The sequence below is a fragment of the Pseudochaenichthys georgianus genome, chromosome 16 (assembly GCF_902827115.2).
Source record: "Pseudochaenichthys georgianus chromosome 16, fPseGeo1.2, whole genome shotgun sequence".
Classification (NCBI taxonomy): domain Eukaryota; kingdom Metazoa; phylum Chordata; class Actinopteri; order Perciformes; family Channichthyidae; genus Pseudochaenichthys; species Pseudochaenichthys georgianus.
In genome coordinates this window covers 45,490,118-45,509,412 of record NC_047518.2, presented here as the reverse complement: position 1 = coordinate 45,509,412, position 19,295 = coordinate 45,490,118, and the positions used below count along the sequence as shown (strand labels likewise).

The 19,295-nt window shown below is 42.9% G+C and overlaps 1 protein-coding gene across 1 annotated transcript in view; it reads left to right on the top strand.

Annotated features, from left to right (window-relative positions):
• capn7 (calpain 7) overlaps positions 1 to 19,085 on the top strand; it is a 32,284-nt gene extending 13,199 nt beyond the window's left edge. Inside the window, 18 exon segments of the mRNA XM_071206005.1 lie at positions 104 to 337; positions 1,309 to 1,395; positions 4,000 to 4,126; positions 4,884 to 4,969; positions 5,598 to 5,691; positions 5,811 to 5,957; positions 6,270 to 6,376; positions 6,543 to 6,595; positions 6,598 to 6,662; positions 7,355 to 7,499; positions 8,977 to 9,076; positions 9,507 to 9,642; positions 9,838 to 9,913; positions 11,249 to 11,394; positions 12,768 to 12,830; positions 15,051 to 15,181; positions 15,266 to 15,358; positions 16,548 to 19,085. Of these exon segments, the coding sequence (XP_071062106.1) occupies positions 104 to 337; positions 1,309 to 1,395; positions 4,000 to 4,126; positions 4,884 to 4,969; positions 5,598 to 5,691; positions 5,811 to 5,957; positions 6,270 to 6,376; positions 6,543 to 6,595; positions 6,598 to 6,662; positions 7,355 to 7,499; positions 8,977 to 9,076; positions 9,507 to 9,642; positions 9,838 to 9,913; positions 11,249 to 11,394; positions 12,768 to 12,830; positions 15,051 to 15,181; positions 15,266 to 15,358; positions 16,548 to 16,692 (2,035 nt within the window). The 3' untranslated portion in view covers positions 16,693 to 19,085.
• The last annotated feature ends 210 nt before the right edge of the window (positions 19,086 to 19,295 follow it).

Below are 19,295 nucleotides of genomic sequence, written 5' to 3'. Positions count from 1 at the left end.
TTATTAACAAAAGCATTGGTGTCTTTGTTGTTTTTTTGTGTTTCTTTCAACGTCTTAAATCAATAACGACATAACAATGAACCTCTCCTCTCTGTTCTGTCAGGGCGGAGGGTCTCAAAGAGTCCCAGTCCAAACTCACTCCCACTCAGGACCGACCGGGCCCTCCTGGATCCAAACCCCCCCCCAGCGGCAGCTCCTCTTCTGGGGGTCCGGCCCGGCAGTTCTTCCCCCTCGGGCCGGACTTCAGCCTCCAGGAGCGTCCGCAGCCGGTGAGGGCCGTGCAGAGCAGCGAGCCGTCGGGCCAGCGCTACAGCGGCGAGGAGATCGAGGTGCTCAGGTGAGCTCGAGCCGAGTCTGATACTGCTGCAGCAAGATATTATTATTACATCTAAAGGAGCCGAGCGGTTCTTAACACAGACCCACGCAGCACGACCGGATGATTGAAGTATCGACTGTAGGGATATGTAAGGGCAGCGAGGCGGTCACTACGGGTGAAAGAACTCCCGACAGGCTCTGTCTGGACCGTCGCTCCGTGTTAAGGGTTTCTGCCCCGTTGCTGTCAAACTGCCTTTAAATAGTTTCATAGCCCGTAATGTCTCTCCAAATATATTAAAATGAATATTAAACTCCTCCATGTTGCTCTCAGACGGGAGACAACGGAAAAATAAACACAAGCAAACAGTTCGAAAAGCAAACTGTAGGCAGTCCAATGAGTCTGTACTTCTGGATTAACAACGTGTCACGTGTTCTGAATTGACCAATCAGAATCGAGTATTCAACCAAGCCATGTAATAAAGAACATTAATCTACATGAGTGCTTGAGTTCATCACGTAAATGTGCTAGATTTAGAACAACCCTGTGAGCACACTTGAAGCACATTATAATAATGTGAAGGGGTTGTTGATCAGAGTTTGAAAGCGAAAGCGAATAAATGAGTTTTGAGAGATTTCTTGAGGGATTCAAGAGTGTTAAAAAGCGTATAAAGCACATACGCCCAATTAAAAGCCCTTAAATTGGTTTACTCACGGCCTCCTCCTCACGGCACCCTAGGAAGTCCGATCGCTGTCTCCAAAGCAGAGCTGAAATCCACATGAATCCGGTGCTCGTCCCTCGAAGTCTAATCCGCAGCTTGGGGAGTCTTTTGAATAAATGTCGTGGATCTTCTTAACACAGACCCACGACAGGATGATTGAAGTATCTACTGTACACGTATTCTTTTCTAAAGTTGTATTTGTATAAGAAGGGACGATGCACATTCATCTACAAGAGCACTTTATCTATCGAATATTCTCCTTCTTAATTTCCAGGAGTACGTCTACCATCAACGGCATCGCCTATGTTCCCTTCATGAGCGTCGACCTGAGGGAGCGGTTCGCCTTTCCGGTCCCTTTCTCGTGAGTTTCCTTCATTTCATATTTAATCTCCTGTTTATTAAAGCTAATGTATGTCGTTATATGCCATTCCACAAGCCGGTTAAGGATTGACGTAACATTCGTATTGTTTTCCATTAAAGGTCACCTATCAGGCTACTTTTAGGCAACAGCACAGCTCTCAGATATATACAAATATATTAAAAACATGTCGATGAAGTGTTGAGCTCCGAATACCAAACAGATAATTCTAGCCATGCCTCATATCCCTCTGTTTCACTTCCTGTTTCAAAAGTGCTGATTTGGGTATAAAGCTTTAAAGAGGAGGGTCTGAGCTCATGCGGGACCCGGCAGCTACCGTCTAAACTAAATGCTGCCGTGATGAAACGCCATGTCATGGATTATCAGTAGGGGTGTAACGGTTCACAGAAGTCACGGTTCGGTACAACAAGGAAAAGCAAAGAAAAGTCCCAAATGCATTTTTTTTAACAGTCGTGCAAGTTTTGGTATGAAAATAAGGAACTCTAACATTTTGAATCATTAACTTTATTACACAGTTAAAAACAAACACAAACAGTAACACACACACACACACACACACACACACACACACACACACACACACACACACACACACACACACACACACACACACCTCAGATGGCCTTATTCTTTATAATGGCTGATGTCAAACAAAAAGAATGTCTTGACAATATTTAAATAAATAATAAGAAAGTGTTTAAATCACAACCAATAAAAGGCAATACAGAACTGTATAACATCTCCTGATGTCAACATATAAAATAAATACAATGATAAATATAAAATCTGTACCTTTAGGAGCAATGTCTAACATGTGTAATTAACTTGTGAGTGTGTGAGGCCATTATGCCTAAATAAAGGTACTCAAGCTTTGCTCTATTTTCAAGTTGTTCTTCAGAAAGATGAGTTAGTCTACGTTGTCAGCAGTGAGGGCAGATCTGTTGGCGGTAACTATGGCACCTGCCGTCGAGAAAGCCTTCTCGCTGGGGACCGAGACTGACTCGGATGTGATTGAGCATGTTTGACGTGTTACCACTACATAGCGCACCGCTGTTGAACAACGCCGACACACCGTCCTCGTCCGATCCACAACTCGCACCCCATCGTTGTTGTAGTCCACAGGGAACCCGAAATGTTCCCACAGCTGATTTAAAAGAAGCAGCTGGGTTCTAGCTCCTGTGTGTGAACTCGCCGTAGCTACTAACTTTTCTTCTTCATGTGTTCGTTTTGTTGTGTTTTGTTCTTGTTCTTCATTTGTTATTTACGGGCGGCTGGCTTTTAGGCGCAATACCGCCCCCTGGATTATAAATAGTGTAATACTGCCTTGAGTGACAGACTTTTTTCCCAGTCGTAAAAAAAAGGCGTATTCGCCGTGTGACTGCATGTGCCGAACCGTGACGAATACGGATCCCGTTACACCCATAATTATCAAGGACTCTCTCTGAAACAGTCTGGAGCTCAAAGGCTTTCTCTCTTGCCGGTTACACCACAAGGTGAGTTCCTTTTTACTTCCTGCTTCTTCACACACATGCTCTCCAGCACAGGTTAGCTCTGAGTGTTAGCGATGCTAATGTAAACACCGACCATATTACGTCCAAAACACGTCTGCATTGTTTCTGATAGCAACGTTTCTGATTGGCCCGTGGGTCCACATTTCAGATGTTACGTCATATCGGACGCACATCTGGATCAGCTCCGTTGTTCCCCCGTTTTTAGAGATTTGGGTACGGAGGAAAAGAGAGAGTTCCCCGACACACCGGGGACACATGTTGATGTATAACAGACATCACAAAGTGCTTTTTGCATGATAGGTCCCCTTTAAGTAACACCTGAAGCGTTGAAGGTAAAATGTGAAAAATTCCTTATCCACTTTAATTAAAGTAACTCCTTTTCTATCGTAGTAACACTCATAAAAGGACACATTATAAACCATCGTGGCTTTAATGAGAAGCACCTTAAATGGCATTCTTGTGTAGATTTGTTATTCGATTGTCTCTTTAGATACAGTTGGCATGGTCCCAATTTAAGACATAATATATATGGCTGTTTATTGACGTAATGCTTCACTTGACACGAGGAAGAAGGTGAAATTGACCGTAAAAAAGGGAAGGAGTTGTGTACTGATGCTGCATATTGGAGTCAGCGTGAATTCATACATGTGTAGGAATAGCATCTGTTTCATGAAACTGACGAGTAATAAAAGCCTGAAATGAGCAAGAAAGGATTGTTTTTAAGTCTAGATGTGGTTTTTAAGAGACTTTTACCACAAATGATTGGTGGACACAACACTACAGGACATATGACCTGAATTCAAAGGGTTTATTGCCATGTGCACAAAGCGACAGTGTAGACATGCCAATGACATCCTTCTGACCTGAGCTCCTCCAACAATGCAACATGTGTAATCAAATACAAAAGTAAAAGTAGTCCAAAAAGTATTTATGCATCGTATATCAACAGAATATGAAATTAAATAAATTAAATATCAGCCGCTTTAGTCCTGGAGCGATGGACGGACACGAATCTGAATAATTAGTCAAATGCAACTTTTTTGAACTCGTGTTTCTTGTATTTTTTTCTTGCCAGGGACAAATTGGGGAAACTGGCGCTGTCTCCCAAACAGAAAGCCATCTTCTCTCGCTGGGTGCGGCCAGACGAGCTCTGCAACAACCCGACCATGATCATGTCCGTGTCCAGCTTCAGCATCAAACAGGTCAGAGTCCCGGCTGGAGATAGAGGACGCTGTTTTTTAAACACGTGCAGCATACACTCGCTCCGCCTCTTCCCTTTTAAATGTTCCCATAAGTGCAAAAAACAGCATATTCCATATTTCAAAGATATCTTTTGGGAAAGGTTGCAGTGGAAGGGTTTTTCATTTAATTTAGGTAATAAAGGCGCTTATCTTGAGCAGAAATGTCCTGATTTCCTGCAACTTCAAATCATTTTTTGAGTTTATCTTATATGTAAAGTACAATTCAAGACACAGAGTAGTTCAGCACTTTCTGAAAACCTCCCTATTCAGACCTGAACACAAATACATCAATAAAAACAGGTACAAAATAAAATGGGATCGGATTTTGTCCAGCTGTAAATTATTGCACAGAGAGGGGGACACCGTTTTTAAACCTATTTAGTAACAGTGTTTTCCTAAGGCAGGCCTTTAATGTAAACTGTACGCATGTTGTTGTTGTTGTTGTTGTTGTTGTTGTTCATGCAGCAGAGGGGCACAACATTCTCACAAATCAGGACCATGATGTAACCAAGTTAAAATAACATTTGGCAAATATACAGAATTAAAAAGGACATTTCGTTCAAAACTCCAACACAGTTAAATATTTTACTTATTTTTTTTATGTAACTCCATGTAGGGATGATGTCAGTATTCAAAAGCAGCTCGATCCCTGTCACACACACATGAACAAGTGAACTTGAACCCGATAGTGAACGCGACCCTCTTTCCTTTCGTGCAGACGGTGGTGTCCGACTGTTCCTTCGTGGCGTCGCTCGCCATCAGTGCCGCTTACGAGAGGCGCTACAACAAGAAACTCATCACCAGGTACGGCCTGTCGCCCAGCGTTCGGACTGAAGACGGACCGTGTGCAACATATAGAGGACATGGAACAGATGAAACAGATACCACAGTGCAAGAGGATGTTTTGAGATGTGGGTGTCCTGCTGTATTAAGGCGGACATGTCATGTTCTGAACTTGAAGCGCCAGTAGTGCGTGTCGTTTCGTTCTTAGTTTTAAATATGGATCCAAGTCAGACCACACAAAAACTGAAATACACCATTTGCTATGTTCCATCCCTACGGTGTTACAAGCGTGTCCGTTGCTGTTCATCATGAGACAGAAATGCATCAGAAGTTATTGGGAATATTTTGACAGTTATTAGTGTGTTGAGTCCTTAAAACTGCGACAGTGAGATAAGATAAGGTAAGAGGTACTTTATTGATCCCAAACTGGGATATTTTGTAATAGTGATGATACATTTTATTGATAGGTGCCTTTGAAAGCTCTGAAGGTGGAGAAGGAGATGCTATGTGTTCCCCTAAGTGTTCTGTGCTGCGTAGCCCTGACATATTTGATTCCCTGTCTTATGTAATATAATTTGTGGAACCAAATAAAGTATTCAAATGTGTGTGTGTGTGTGTTTGTGTGTGTGTGTGTGTGTGTGTGTTTCAGTGTCATCTACCCTCAGAACAGACGCGGGGAGCCGGAGTATAACCCCTGTGGGAAGTACATGGTGAAGCTTCACATCAACGGCGTCCCCAGGAAGGTAAAAGCACTTCAGAGACAGGCTGTGTGTCCGACCTGTCATACACTGATGAAAAACAGTACAATCGGGGGCCTTTACGTCTTTACGATCATTTATTTAATTTGTTCCCCCTCCCGCAGGTGATCATAGACGACTTCCTGCCGGTGGACCGTAACGGGGAGCTGCTGTGCTCGTACTCCAGCAACAGGAACGAGCTGTGGGTGTCTCTGATAGAGAAAGCCTACATGAAGGTGATGGGAGGATACGACTTCCCCGGGTCCAACTCGGTGAGTGGTGGAGGAGGAGGAGGAGGAGGAGGAGGAGGAGGAGGAGGAGGAGGAGGAGGAGGAGGAGAGGAGGAGGAGGAGGAGGAGGAGGAGGAGGAGGAGGAGGGGAGCTGAGAAAGAGGAATTGTAGTCGGTGACAGAGCTCACCCATAAGAGCCCACAGTGACACCGGTGTTACAGGACATTCAGATGTTCTTTTTATTGTAATCTTTAATGGAGGATTCAAGTGTGTGTCGCTCTCGGCAGAATATAGAACGCACACCAACGTCTGTCAAGAAATAAAGTTGTGAAAACGTCTTATCTGCGTTACAGAACATCGATCTGCACGCGCTCACCGGCTGGATCCCTGAACGCATCGCCATGCACTCTGACAATCAGTCCTTCAGCAAGGACGACACTTTCCGCATGCTCTACCAGAGGTGAGACACACACACACACACACACACACACACACACACACACACACACACACACACACACACACACACACACACACACACAGCTCAGATTATACAGATGTGACTAGTTTACTTTCTCCTCAAACTCCCACTCACTGTCATCTTGTTTTTTGTCCTCCGTTGCCAGGTTTCACAGAGGTGACGTCCTCATCACCACGGCAACGGGGGTGATGACAGACGAGGAGGGGAGAAGTGGGGTTTAGTGCCGACTCACGCCTACGCTGTCCTCGACATCAGGGAACACAAGGTTAGCGCAAGCAGAGTGGCATTAGCATGTTAGCATATAAGTGCGTCATCATCAGAGGTGGGAAGTAGTGGAGTACAAATACTTTGTTTCTGTACTTCAGTACATGTTTCTGGTATCAGTACTTCACTCCACTACTTATTTTTCTGACGACTTTTTACTTTCTACTTCTCTCATTTTCCAAACAGGCTGGTTCCTTTAGTTTGAGTACTTTAAAACACGAGTATCTGTACTTCTACTTGAGTAAAGGATGTGTGTACTTTTGCCTTCTCTGGTCATCATACAAACTTATTCACACACTTGAAGAAGCACTTTTTAAGAAGCCCTAATATGCTTTACCTGTAGTGTGTTCTAAAGGTTTTAGTGCATGTAAAGGGTCTGCAGAGGCTAAAATCCCTGTGTTCCTCAACAGACAGTAGAGACACGACATACTGAACCAGACGATGAGCATAATGTGTTAATTTAAATACAAGTGTGTGTGTGTGTGTGTGTGTGTGTGTGTGTGTGTGTGTGTGTGTGTGTGTGTGTGTGTGTGTGTGTGTGTGTGTGTGTGTGTGTGTGTGTGTGTGTGTGTGTGTGTGTGTGTGTGTGTGTGTGTGTGTGGTGTGTGTGTGTGTGTGTGTGTGTGTGTGTGTGTGTGTGTGTGTGTGTGTGTGTGTGTGTGTGTGTGTGTGTGTGTGTGTGTGTTCTCGTAGGGGATGCGTTTCCTGCAGCTGAAGAACCCGTGGAGTCACCTGCGATGGAAAGGCCGGTACAGCGAGCGCGACGAGAAGAACTGGACCCCCGACCTCCTGAAGTACCTCAACTTTGACCCCAAAACTGCACAGAAGTTCGATAATGGTGCGCTCTCTATTTCCCATTAATGCAACCTTCACGTTTTACCTCCTTCCCTAAAAGGTGCTGTAATGCGGGGCTCCTTCTCGTTCCATCCAAGTGAGGATTACCTCGTGTTTCTATTGAGCTTCAACGTCACTGAGTGTCGCTGCTGGACCGGAGAGCGTTAAGCTGCTTTTGATAAACCAAGCTCATGTGGATTCAAGCAGAACTTAGATTATTAGATTTCAATTGGTTGTTCATTTTAAAAACTCATATTTTGTTGTGTTGACTTCATATATTTGGATCTCTCGCGTAGCCCAGAGTTCCCGTTAGAATATGTTTTCTCCGGTCAACATGTCCGTTAAATCTTCCGGACAACATTTGAAAAGTGCCGGTCAAAGGTCTTCTTTGTTATTTATTGAGCTTTAAAACAAATTGATATCATTCCACATTAAACAAACTAATAATAGCAGATTAACTACATTATTCAAAAGTGTTCAGTAATTTACATAATAAACGGAGCGCTCTCCCTCTCCTGACAGCCCGTCAGTCTCATGCAGCTCGCGGATCAGTAATGAGTGACCCGACAGTAAAACTAAACACATCTATAACTAGTTACGGTAGTTTGAGAGGTCATTAAAATAGCTACGTGTGATATTCTAACCTGAAGTGTGTGTGTGAGTGTGTGTTTTGTCCGCTCACCGCTGCATGTGATCAGAGCTGCTGTCGACTCGTCAGCAGCAGCTGATCTCTCTCTCCCGTCAGATTAGACTCTCGCGTTTATGTCCATATCGATCAGATCCAGCTAGTTCTAGCTAATGATAGGACTAGCTGCTTATTAAGAGACACCTAAACAATAAGTGCCGCTAAGCAACCGGGTGAGGCCGCAAAGTATAGCGCAGCATTATGCATTTGTTTACATGCCCACCGGAACCCCGAGGCATTACCAACAGATCAACGCACAATCAACCCATCCAGGACATCTCTTTCTCCACATTCAGTGTTAGACGTTAGAGTTGATTATTCTTGTCTGTCACATAAGTGGCGCAAGTTGAGCAACTGATGCGGTATTGCGCTAAACGGAAATTATTTGGACACTTTGACCTGAGAGATTTAGATTTGCCGGTCTTCAGCATATGTTGCCGGTCGTAGTCCGGTAATTACCGGCTAACGGGAACTCTGGTACAGAGACACGACTGTAAATCCTATCTACGTATTGTATTATATTAGTGTAACCTTATCTTAATCTGCAGCTGTGCACACATGCCAGATGTGAACGCGATAAGACGTGCAACAACGTGCATCCACATGTTATTGAGAGCTTGAATAGTAAGTAAACGGTTCAAAGTCTCAAACTCTCTGATTCAGCTCGTGCTTCATCGCAGCTTGAAATGTGAGCGATGAGAGCATCCGAGTTGCAGGCGGTGAATTTAATCGACGTCGAGGCACTTTCTCAGCGCGGCTTCAGACGATAACCGACTCATATCCCTCTGCGACGCAGGTGTGTTCTGGATCGCCTTCGAGGACCTCTGTCAGTACTTTGATGTCATCTACCTGAGCTGGAACCCCGCCCTGTTCAAGGACTCCTCCTGCATCCACAGGTGTGTGTGTGTGTGTGTGTGTGTGTGTGTGTGTGTGTGTGTGGTGTGTGTGTGTGTGTGTGTGTGTGTGTGTGTGTGTGTGTGTGTGTGTGTGTGTGTGTGTGTGTGTGTAATAATTCTATAAAACAGGATCTATGATGGCGTCTGTTCAAATGACGTAAAAATAAGAACCGAACAGTATGAATGCAGAAATTAATGTGTTCATGCCAGATAATACTATTGTGAAGACAGTATTAATGTGTGTGTGTGTGTGTGTGTGTGTGTGTGTGTGTGTGTGTGTGTGTGTGTGTGTGTGTGTGTGTGTGTGTGTGTGTGCGTGTGTGTGTGTGTGTGTGTCTGTGTGTGTGTGTGTGTGTGTGTGTGTGTGTGTGTGTGTGTGTGTGTGTGTGTGTGTGTGTGTGTGTGTGTGTGTGTGTGTGTGTGTGAGCAGCAGCTGGGATGGGAAGCAGGGTCCGGTGAAGGACGTCTACAGTCTGGCCAACAACCCGCAGTACAAGCTGGAGGTTCAGTGCCCAGCAGGGGGCGCCGCTGTGTGGGTGCTGCTCACCAGACACATCACTGACAAGGTACACACACACACACACACACACAGCATACACACACACACACAGCATACAATGGAAAGTACAAGACCCTCGATATTGTACTGAGGGACTGTACTCTACCAGCCGCACCTCATCGTAGGTGACAGGATATCGTGACAGGATGTGATGTGATGAGGATGTATTTGAATCTGACGGCTGCCTCCTGTTTGTTTGCAGGATGACTTTGCACAAAACAGAGAGTTCATCACTCTGGTTGTTTACAAAACCGAAGGGAAGAAGGTCTACTACCCAGGTGAGGTTTGAGCGATGCCTTGTGCAAATGAAAATGTTTGGGCTGCACCGTTAATCGTAGTACTTACTAATAGTCTACGAGCCAGCATGGTAACCCCTGAAATGTTGAGGACCCCAACGTGTTATATTAGAAATGCACAGTAGGGTCTCCAGCACATAGAAGCCTCCGGATGCTAGCCTGCATGTGTTGGGACGTTTGCACAATGAACACAAGTTGCATTAATAAGAATATGCAAACAATAGTTAAATAATGAAATGGCCGATGTGGAAAATGCTGGTGTGGGTTTGAGGCATATTGAGAATGCTGAATTAATTGTTGGCAGTTTGAGTCCATGTTAAGCTTTAACATCAGCCCAACATGTATAAAAACCAGCTCACTGGGAATACTAATGTCCACTTTCTGGTTAAAACTGTCCTTTGTTATCCTATAAATGTCAGACATTGATTCAACATCCTCAACATCCTCAACATCCTCAACATCCTCAACATCCTCAACATCCTCAAAATCGTCCAAGCCACCTTTTACATATTGTCTGAATATGCTAATTAACACAACTTATTTAATTTGTGTGCTATGACGTTTGTATTTTGTGTTAGTCTTTGCTTTTGTTAGCTTTGTGCAGCCCTGTTATGAACTATAATATATATGCCTATAGTTGTGTGGTAACGTTCACGCCACTAATGACAATAGTGTAGGCATACTGCTGAACGCTACCACACAACTATAGGCATATATATTATATTCATAACAGGTCATGTCAAAGCTATGAACTGCATTGTTGTAGTGTAGCTGCAATATAGGCTATATTTAACATCTAACATTTACAAAAGTCACCTGTAATAGTTACCTTATTTAGGACTAGATGCCGTTTGCATGGTGGAGAGCAGCAAGGTGAGGAAGGGACCTTTGAAGACAGCGCCACTGCAGCACATGCGCACTTCTTATCTCATTATTATGACTTCTTATCTCATTATTATGACTTCTTATCTCATTATTATGACTTCTTATCTCATTATTTCGACTTTCTTATCTCATAATTATGACTTTTCATGGGGATTTTATTTTTTTCAAGTGGCGGAAATGGGCTTCCATAGAAGGGCATCTATTTGTATTTATTTGTTTTTTTTAGAAAGGGGCAGGTCACATAAGATGTTATTCTTCTCCCTGCTCCTTTTCGCTCAATGGTCGAGTCATGTTTTGTGGCAATTATTGTACATTTGGTTTTGCGCACCACGAGCGGGACAAATAGAAATGAAATGTTACTTGATGTATGAGCTGGAAACGTGACTGTTATTACACATCATGAGAAAACTGATGCTAAAATGGCGTTTCCAGCGGACCCCCCTCCCTACATCGACGGGATCCGGATCAACAGTCCGCACTATCTGACCAAGATGAGGCTGACCAGCGCCGGCACACACACCTTCACGCTGGTGGTGTCCCAGTACGAGAAGCAGAACACCATCAACTACACACTGCGGGTCAGACACACTTCCATCGTCTTTCCTCTCCAGATCCAGGAACAAAGCGTTTGGTATTTCCATGGTTACGTGTGAAACCACTTTGTACTGAACTGCATCCGCTGGATTAGGGTAGAAGGAAGAACCAAAGAAGATAGTCGTGTAATGTTGACACAAAGCAACAATTAGTCAATATATCATAGTTTTGAATTATCAAGAAGATTTGAATTTATTTAAGTGTTTTTGATTTAAATTTGTGTTTTTCAAGAAGGTTTAATTTCAATTTTCTTTATTTTTATATTCTGTTTTTCAGGATTTTATTCTTTAATATGTTTTATGTCATTCTAGTTTTTACAGTAAGCGTCTCTTTTGTTTTACATATATTTGATTCCGCCTCCTTTTATATCACTACATCATTTTTAACCATGAAACACAAGTTAAATCTTAATATATATGTTTATTATGACAATGTTTACGTGTTCTTATTTTCATCACAGTTTGAGTATTTGTTCACAACAATTAACACCTGCACTTTTCTCATGGCCTCGAACAATGGTTTGCATTCTTGCTCTCTCATCCTGAAAGCACAGTGTATATTTAAAGAGACACACACACACACACACACACACACACACACACACACACACACACACACACACACACACACACACACACACACACACACACACACACACACACACACACACACACACACACACACACACACACACACACACACACACACACACACACACACACACACAGAGAGAATAGCGTGTCAAATCCACTGTGTAAGATAACTCCTCCATGCTGCAGTGAACCGTGTCAGATTTCGTTTTTGTCAAATGTGCAGCAGCCTCCTCTTCCCTTTGTGTGTGTGTGTGTGTGTGTGTGTGTGTGTGTGTGTGTGTGTGTGTGTGTGTGTGTGTGACCCAAATATTTTTTTTAAGTATAATTCATGCCGTCGTCTTAATAACTGCAACAAGGACTCTGAAGAACTGCTTATACAGAAATCACTGATTTAAAAAAGTGTGTGTGTGTGTGTGTGTGCGCGTGTGTGTGTGTGTGTGTGTGTGTGTGAACACCTGATTGAAGTGTCTCTTGTTGGCTGAGTGTCCTCCAGAGCTCACAGCAGGACACAGGTCTCTCCCCTGCGCAGCGCTGATATCAAAGCCGTGAATACATTGTGTTTCAAAGGCAGCGATCCACCATTTTGGAAACATTGTCTTACAATTCGGCCAATTAGGAAGAAGCTACAGTCGTCTTTATATCGTTACCTCCACACTTTGGCTCTCATATTCTTTCATTCACAAGCTGCTGCTCCACTCTGGCTGTTTCTCCATGCTTCCTCTGGCTTCTCAGTGTTTAACACCAGGCTGTGTTTCCCTCCGTAGGTTTACACCGGATGCAAATTCTCCTTCTCCAAGATCCCCAACCCCTTCACTCAGACCAAAAGGGTACGTTATCCCCGACAGGCAGAGAGGGCAGAAGTACACACATCCTTTACTCAAGTAGAAGTACACACATCCTTTACTCAAGTAGAAGTACACACATCCTTTACTCAAGTAGAAGTACACACATCCTTTACTCAAGCAGAAGTACACACATCCTTTACTCAAGTAGAAGTACACACATCCTTTACTCAAGTAGAAGTACACACATCCTTTACTCAAGTAGAAGTACACACATCCTTTACTCAAGTAGAAGTACACACATCCTTTACTCAAGTAGAAGTACACACATCCTTTACTCAAGTGGAAGTACACACATCCTTTACTCAAGTGGAAGTACAGATACTCGTGTTTTAAAATACTCTGGTGAAAGTAGAAGTACTGACTAAAGTTATTTACTCAAGTCAAAGTAAAGAGGCTTTGAAGTGTACTTCAGTAAAAAGTACTTTCCATTGGTCCCTCTTCTTTAGAGAAGACCAGGAAGTGATGGATACACGGATCGTGTTCAAATCAATAGGCACGCAGTGACTCTAAAGCAGGGGTGGGGAACCTTTTTCCTCTCAAGGGCCATTTCAATTTTTACAACATCCTTCGAGGGCCGTACAAATTATTGAACTCAACGTCTGCTTAAAAAACTAAAATCACAGCCCATTCATTTCGCCTTTCTTTCATGCTGTGCAAAGAAAAAGCAACCTCTTAATCCAGAGACCAAAACAGAAATATATGGACACAAGATGTGTGCAAATGTATTTAGTTTCATATCCATGTGGACATGATTTAAGTGTGGGGGGGGGGGGGGGTTCTAACCTCATCTAGGGGGGTTTGGGAGCATGCACCACCAGGAAGATTTGTTTTGAATGATGAAGTTGAAAGCATCAATCTGGTGCACTTTGAGAGCAACATTAATAGATCTATGGATACATCTCTCAACACCCTTATGAAACAGAAATGTAAGCAGATTTTTTTCTTTATGGATATTTTACAAATCACTCCCCTTTCAAACTGTATTCTTGTTTAATAATAACTTTTTTTTACTGTCATATAGTATTTTATACCTGTTTACTTTATTCTCTTATTTTTTTAACTATAATAAAGATTTGCCTTTACCTCACTGGTTGTAGAAAAAGCTTCTTATATTCGTTAGCATAGCTAGCTAACCAGATGCTAATAACAACAAAGTTATTGACTGTATGATCAGTATGACAGATGAGCAGATCGCCACTGGGCTAAAGACACAGCCACGCAGAAACTGCGGCATGTGTACTGCTCCTTATGGTTACTGCAATTTGTGAAGTCCCGGCCCGGAGCCGCGTTCTGGTGCTCTCCGTTAGAACTGCACCCCTGTCAGACGAGACACATACCACGTGATGACACGTTAGGCTCGTGTTGTGTTCAAGGACCCTGACCTTGGCCAGGAAAAACAGGCACTCGCTTGTTAATTATTCTGCGGTCTAGATTTCTTTTCTTTTTTGCGTGTGTTTATAAATTACCTCGAGGGCCGTACCAAATGGTCTCGCGGGCCGTATACGGCCCGGAGGCCGGAGGTTCCCCACCCCTGCTCTAAAGAATAATGATCACGCACCAACACACATTCAGACTAAAGGAACCAGCTGTTTGGAGAATGAGAGAAGTAGAAAGTACAAGTATTTGAGTTCAACATGTAAGAAGTAGAAAGTACAGGTATTTGAATTCAACATGTAAGAAGTAGAAAGTACAGGTATTTGTGTTCAACATGTAAGAAGTAGAAAGTACAGGTATTTGTGTTCAACATGAGAGAAGTAGAAAGTACAGGTATTTGAATTCAACATGTAAGAAGTAGAAAGTACAGGTATTTGGGTTCGTAGAAAGTACAGGTATTTGTGTTCAACATGTAAGAAATAGAAAGTACAGGTATTTGTGTTCAACATGTGAGAAGTAGAAAGTACCGGTATTTGTGTTCAACATGTAAGAAGTAGAAAGTACCGGTATTTGTGTTCAACATGTAAGAAGTAGAAAGTACCGGTATTTGTGTTCAACATGTAAGAAGTAGAAAGTACAGGTATTAGTGTTCAACATGTGAGAAGTCAAAGTTATAAGTAGTGGAGTAAAGTACTGATACCAGAAAAATGTACTTAAGTACAGTAACGAAGTATTTGTACTCCAATACTTCCCTCCTCTGCCGTTAACTGCTGGTGGTACATCATGTGTGTTATAAACCAGCTGACTCTCTCTTCGTGGTGTGTTCAGGTGAACGGTCAGTGGAAGGGACTCACTTCCGGTGGCTGTGGGAATTATAAGGACTCGTACAAACACAACCCCATCTATCAGATCAACATGGAGCGAGCGGGGCCGCTGCTCATCGAGCTGAGAGGATCCAGGTAGGCTGACGCCATGTGGAAGAAGTACTCAGAGGTTAAGTAGAAGTAGCAATACTTTAATAGTGTGTGCGTGTTCGTGTGCAGGCAGTACAGTGTTGGTTTTGAGATGGTGACGGTCTCCATGGTGACGGAAACGGGGCCCGCCAGCTTCCAGAAGAAGAACAGCGGAGATTACAGGTACCGTAGTTTGGGATCCGAACACCGTACACACACCACCGAGGGGACATCTACACGTGTGACCGGTCGTGAGAGACGTTGTAATCAAGGTGTACGATAACATGTATGTTAAAACATGTACAGACAAACTTAGGCCAATCAATAAAAGGTATGGAACAAAGAAAAAATGCAATTCATTATAACCTGTTCCTAAAAATCAATACCTCGGCCTTTTATGAATCTCTCATAATATCACACACCTCTTCTCGGAGTAGCTGCTGTTGGTGTGGAGTGTACATGTCTTAATGTGTACAGATGTGTAAATGTGTCTGTTGATTGTGTATATATAGGATATACATATTTGTATTTTTGTATTCGGGATTGTGGGAGACAGTATTTCGACCTCTGTCTGAAACACAAACTGAAAGATTGACAATAAAGCTGAATTGACTAAATGAAGACAGCGCTGCACAGGTGAGTCAGTTTAACCCAGTGTTTCTCAAAGTGTTCCTTTTTTTTCACACTGGTGGAATATCAAAACTACGGGACGCCCGGGGTGCAAAACGCATCAATGAAAGCGACCCTCTACTACACAAAACAACACCTGTAGATAACCCAATTTGTGTTCTTTGAAATTGAAAAGGGTATTGCATTGTGTTTGTTACTTTCGTTGCAGTTGTATGTCTTAAGTGTAATTTGGCATGGTTTTATTTTGAAGGCGAGTTTACGCTGTTGACAGTTGTTGTTTCTATGGAAACAAGAAACGTTTCACAGCGGGCGGAACTTGTCATAAAGTCCACCCATTTAGAGGGAAGATATGATTGGTCAATTGTACTGTCATTTGACATTACTCTCTCGTTCAGTTTAAATTGAATACATTTTATTTTAGTAAACCCTGAAAACGGGTCCCACAGACCCAAACAGCACTCAAAGGTTAAAGGTAGCATATAATAATGTTAATATGTGCTAAATATACACACTGCAAAAAAACAAAAGAGGAGTAAAAGTAGCCCACGACTTGTTTGATTTTTTGAAAGTAGCCCTCACCCTAAAAACGGTTGGAGACCCCTGTTATAGAACGATACATTTGACAATTTTAAGCTTGGCCTACCATTTTATTGGAGCGATGAGGAACAGGTGGGGCTTGAAAAGGCCCACCTGTTCCCCTTATCTCCCCTCCTGTATTAACTCCTCCCCCTCTCTCCCCCAGGTGTGGTTTCTGCTACATGGAGGCGGAGCTTGTTCCCGCCGGCCTCTACAACGTCATCCCCACCACCTTCCTGCCCAAACAGGAGGGACCCTTCTTCCTGGACTTCTCCAGCACCTCGGCCCTCAAGGTCTCACCGCTCCAGTGAACAACAACAAGGAGGAAGTGAGGAGGATTATGGGATGTAAAGACGTGTCGTGGCCTCAAAGAATGTTTCACAGCCTTCCCCAAACTCCTTCACCAAGGACAGATATGGTGAAGTATTGAGTTCTCAGTGAGGAATCATCAAGAGGAACTTCAGTACGGATGAAACCCATCAACAGTCCATGCGTTTTTGAACACATGTTCACCTTCTCGCCGTAAAAGGAGCATAGAAATCAGTTAAAGGGTTAAATCCAGCTGCAAAAAAAGTCAATATGGCGGCCAGAAGGCAATTAGATCTGTTCTGTCTCTGTGTCGCTGCATTGAGCCTCTTAACAATCCAGAGCGTATCCCTAGTAGCTTCTCCAGCTGGACATTTCCCCCAAATGTGCAGCTTCTAGAGTCCGATGGTGAACCGGGACATGTGGAGTACCCCAACGTGTTATGATAGACATGTATTGTAGGGTCCCCAGGACATAGAAACTGCCGGATGCTAACCTGCAGATGTCCGCCAATTAGCGCAATTAGCATTAAATTAGCATATGTGGACAATCGTTAGAAAATGGCTTGGCCGATTTGGACGATGTTTGAGTGTTTTTTGAGGTTATTGAGGATGTTGAATCCAGTTTTGAAATGTTCAGGGTCCAAAATGACAGTTTTTACCAGAGAGCGGCCATATTTGTACTCTGTGGGCTTATCTTGTGCATTCTAAATCTTGTGTTTAGCGGACTCCAAACTGCCACTTATGACCCTAAACATTTCAGAAATGGATTCAACATCCTCAAAAACCACTCAATAGCAAACAAAGGGCTGATTTGGACAGTTTGTCTGCACATGCTAATTAATGCAACTTGTTAGCATCCGGCACGTTCCATGTGCTGGGGACCCTACTCTACATTTCTATCATAAACACTTTGGGGTACTCCACATTTCAGCGTTCACTATAGGACTCTAGGAGCTGTCAACTGGACGGATATACAGCCAGGACAAAAACGCTATTTTGCAGTGTGGAGAACTCGAGAATGAAGTTTTTTTATTATTGCTTTACCCGACCACACTTAGTGATTTGGGTTAAATATTCTGCAGTCTCAGCCAAAAAACGGGACAGCTGTTTGGGGTTTATGAGGAGGTTTCCTTTAATGTGTCCTTGATTCTCAGGAGCAGCAGCAGCACTGTAACACTGTGTGTGTGTGGAAGCATTTGTTTGATTGTCGCCATCAACCTTCTACAGTTGAGAAAAAAACGTGTTGCCAAGTTCACGTCCTCCGTTTACCTGTTTATGTACAGCACTTTGTTTACCACGTCTCGCTGTGGGTTTGTCAAACGCAACATAAGGAAGTGAATACGTCACTTTGTTCCCTCAATGCAAAGCTCACCTTCACTCGACTTCTTCCTTGTGTTATATCCGTAGAACATTGGACTCGTAATCAGCACGCTGTCGTGTACAGACTTACACACTATATATACTTTTGTGCTGCTTCTATCTGCGTCAAATACTCCTCGACTCCAGCGGAGGGAAGTCCGAGGCGGCATGGTTCGGCTGTATACGGTTTATTGTTAATATAAGTTAAGATGCATCGTGTGTTCAAATCTACATGAAGAGTCTGCAGGCTGAGACTTGGTGCATGTCGTCACACAAAGTGCTTCTGTGTTCACGGGCCGAACGAAGTGAATGAAAACTGTCCGCAAGCAATATTTCACCATAGTAAAATGTTAGATAACAGAACTCACGGAAGCAGCTCGTAATCACATGTCTAATCGTGGAACTCGGTGAACCTGATGTTTATTTGACTTTATTCTCATTTAACGACTCAACAAAAGATTACATAATACCTTAAATCGCTGTCGTACGGAAGACGATTAGCGCCACATGTGAAGTTCTTTCCAAGTGGCGCTAATCCTCTCTTCCTGTACTTCTGATTTAAGTTTTATTATTTGACTTTTTGATGATTTCAATATTATATATTTTTTGGGTCTTCATTTCACTATGTTAACCATCGCTTTGGCTTTTGCTTTTAAAAACATAATTTATAAATGTATTGCAGATTTTGTATACACTCTACCTGGTACATAGTAATGCATCGCTGGGGAGCACGGTGACCATTTTCATTCATAATTACTGTTAACATTAATTAATTAATAGTAAGACTGTTTGTTGAACTTCTGCTGAAAGAGTGAAATATAGCTTTAAATTAACCTTACCTAGTATTTCCGTCTGATCCAGTTGTTCATTCACGCGTTTCTCTCTGTTTCCACATTAATGTAAGTGCAGGACAATCTGGCAGCCGCCTGTTTGAATGTTTGAATGATGACGTAATGTTTGAATGATGACGTAATGTTTGCAGAACTTGCACTCGATGTGGGGCGTGTTCAAACTCTGAATACAGAAATGATATCTGATGTGTGTTTTCTGAGTTATTGTTTCCGTGGGGATGGGAGGGGCTTTTATTTTGATAGCTACCAACACTCATTGACCCTACAACATGCCTTTTGTTCTGATATTTTAAAGCAGAACACTATACTTTGTAGATTTCTCAAAAATGTTTAGACATACTATATAGCCATGTCCTTCTTTTCCACATACTATACTATGGCCTTATTGGGATAACG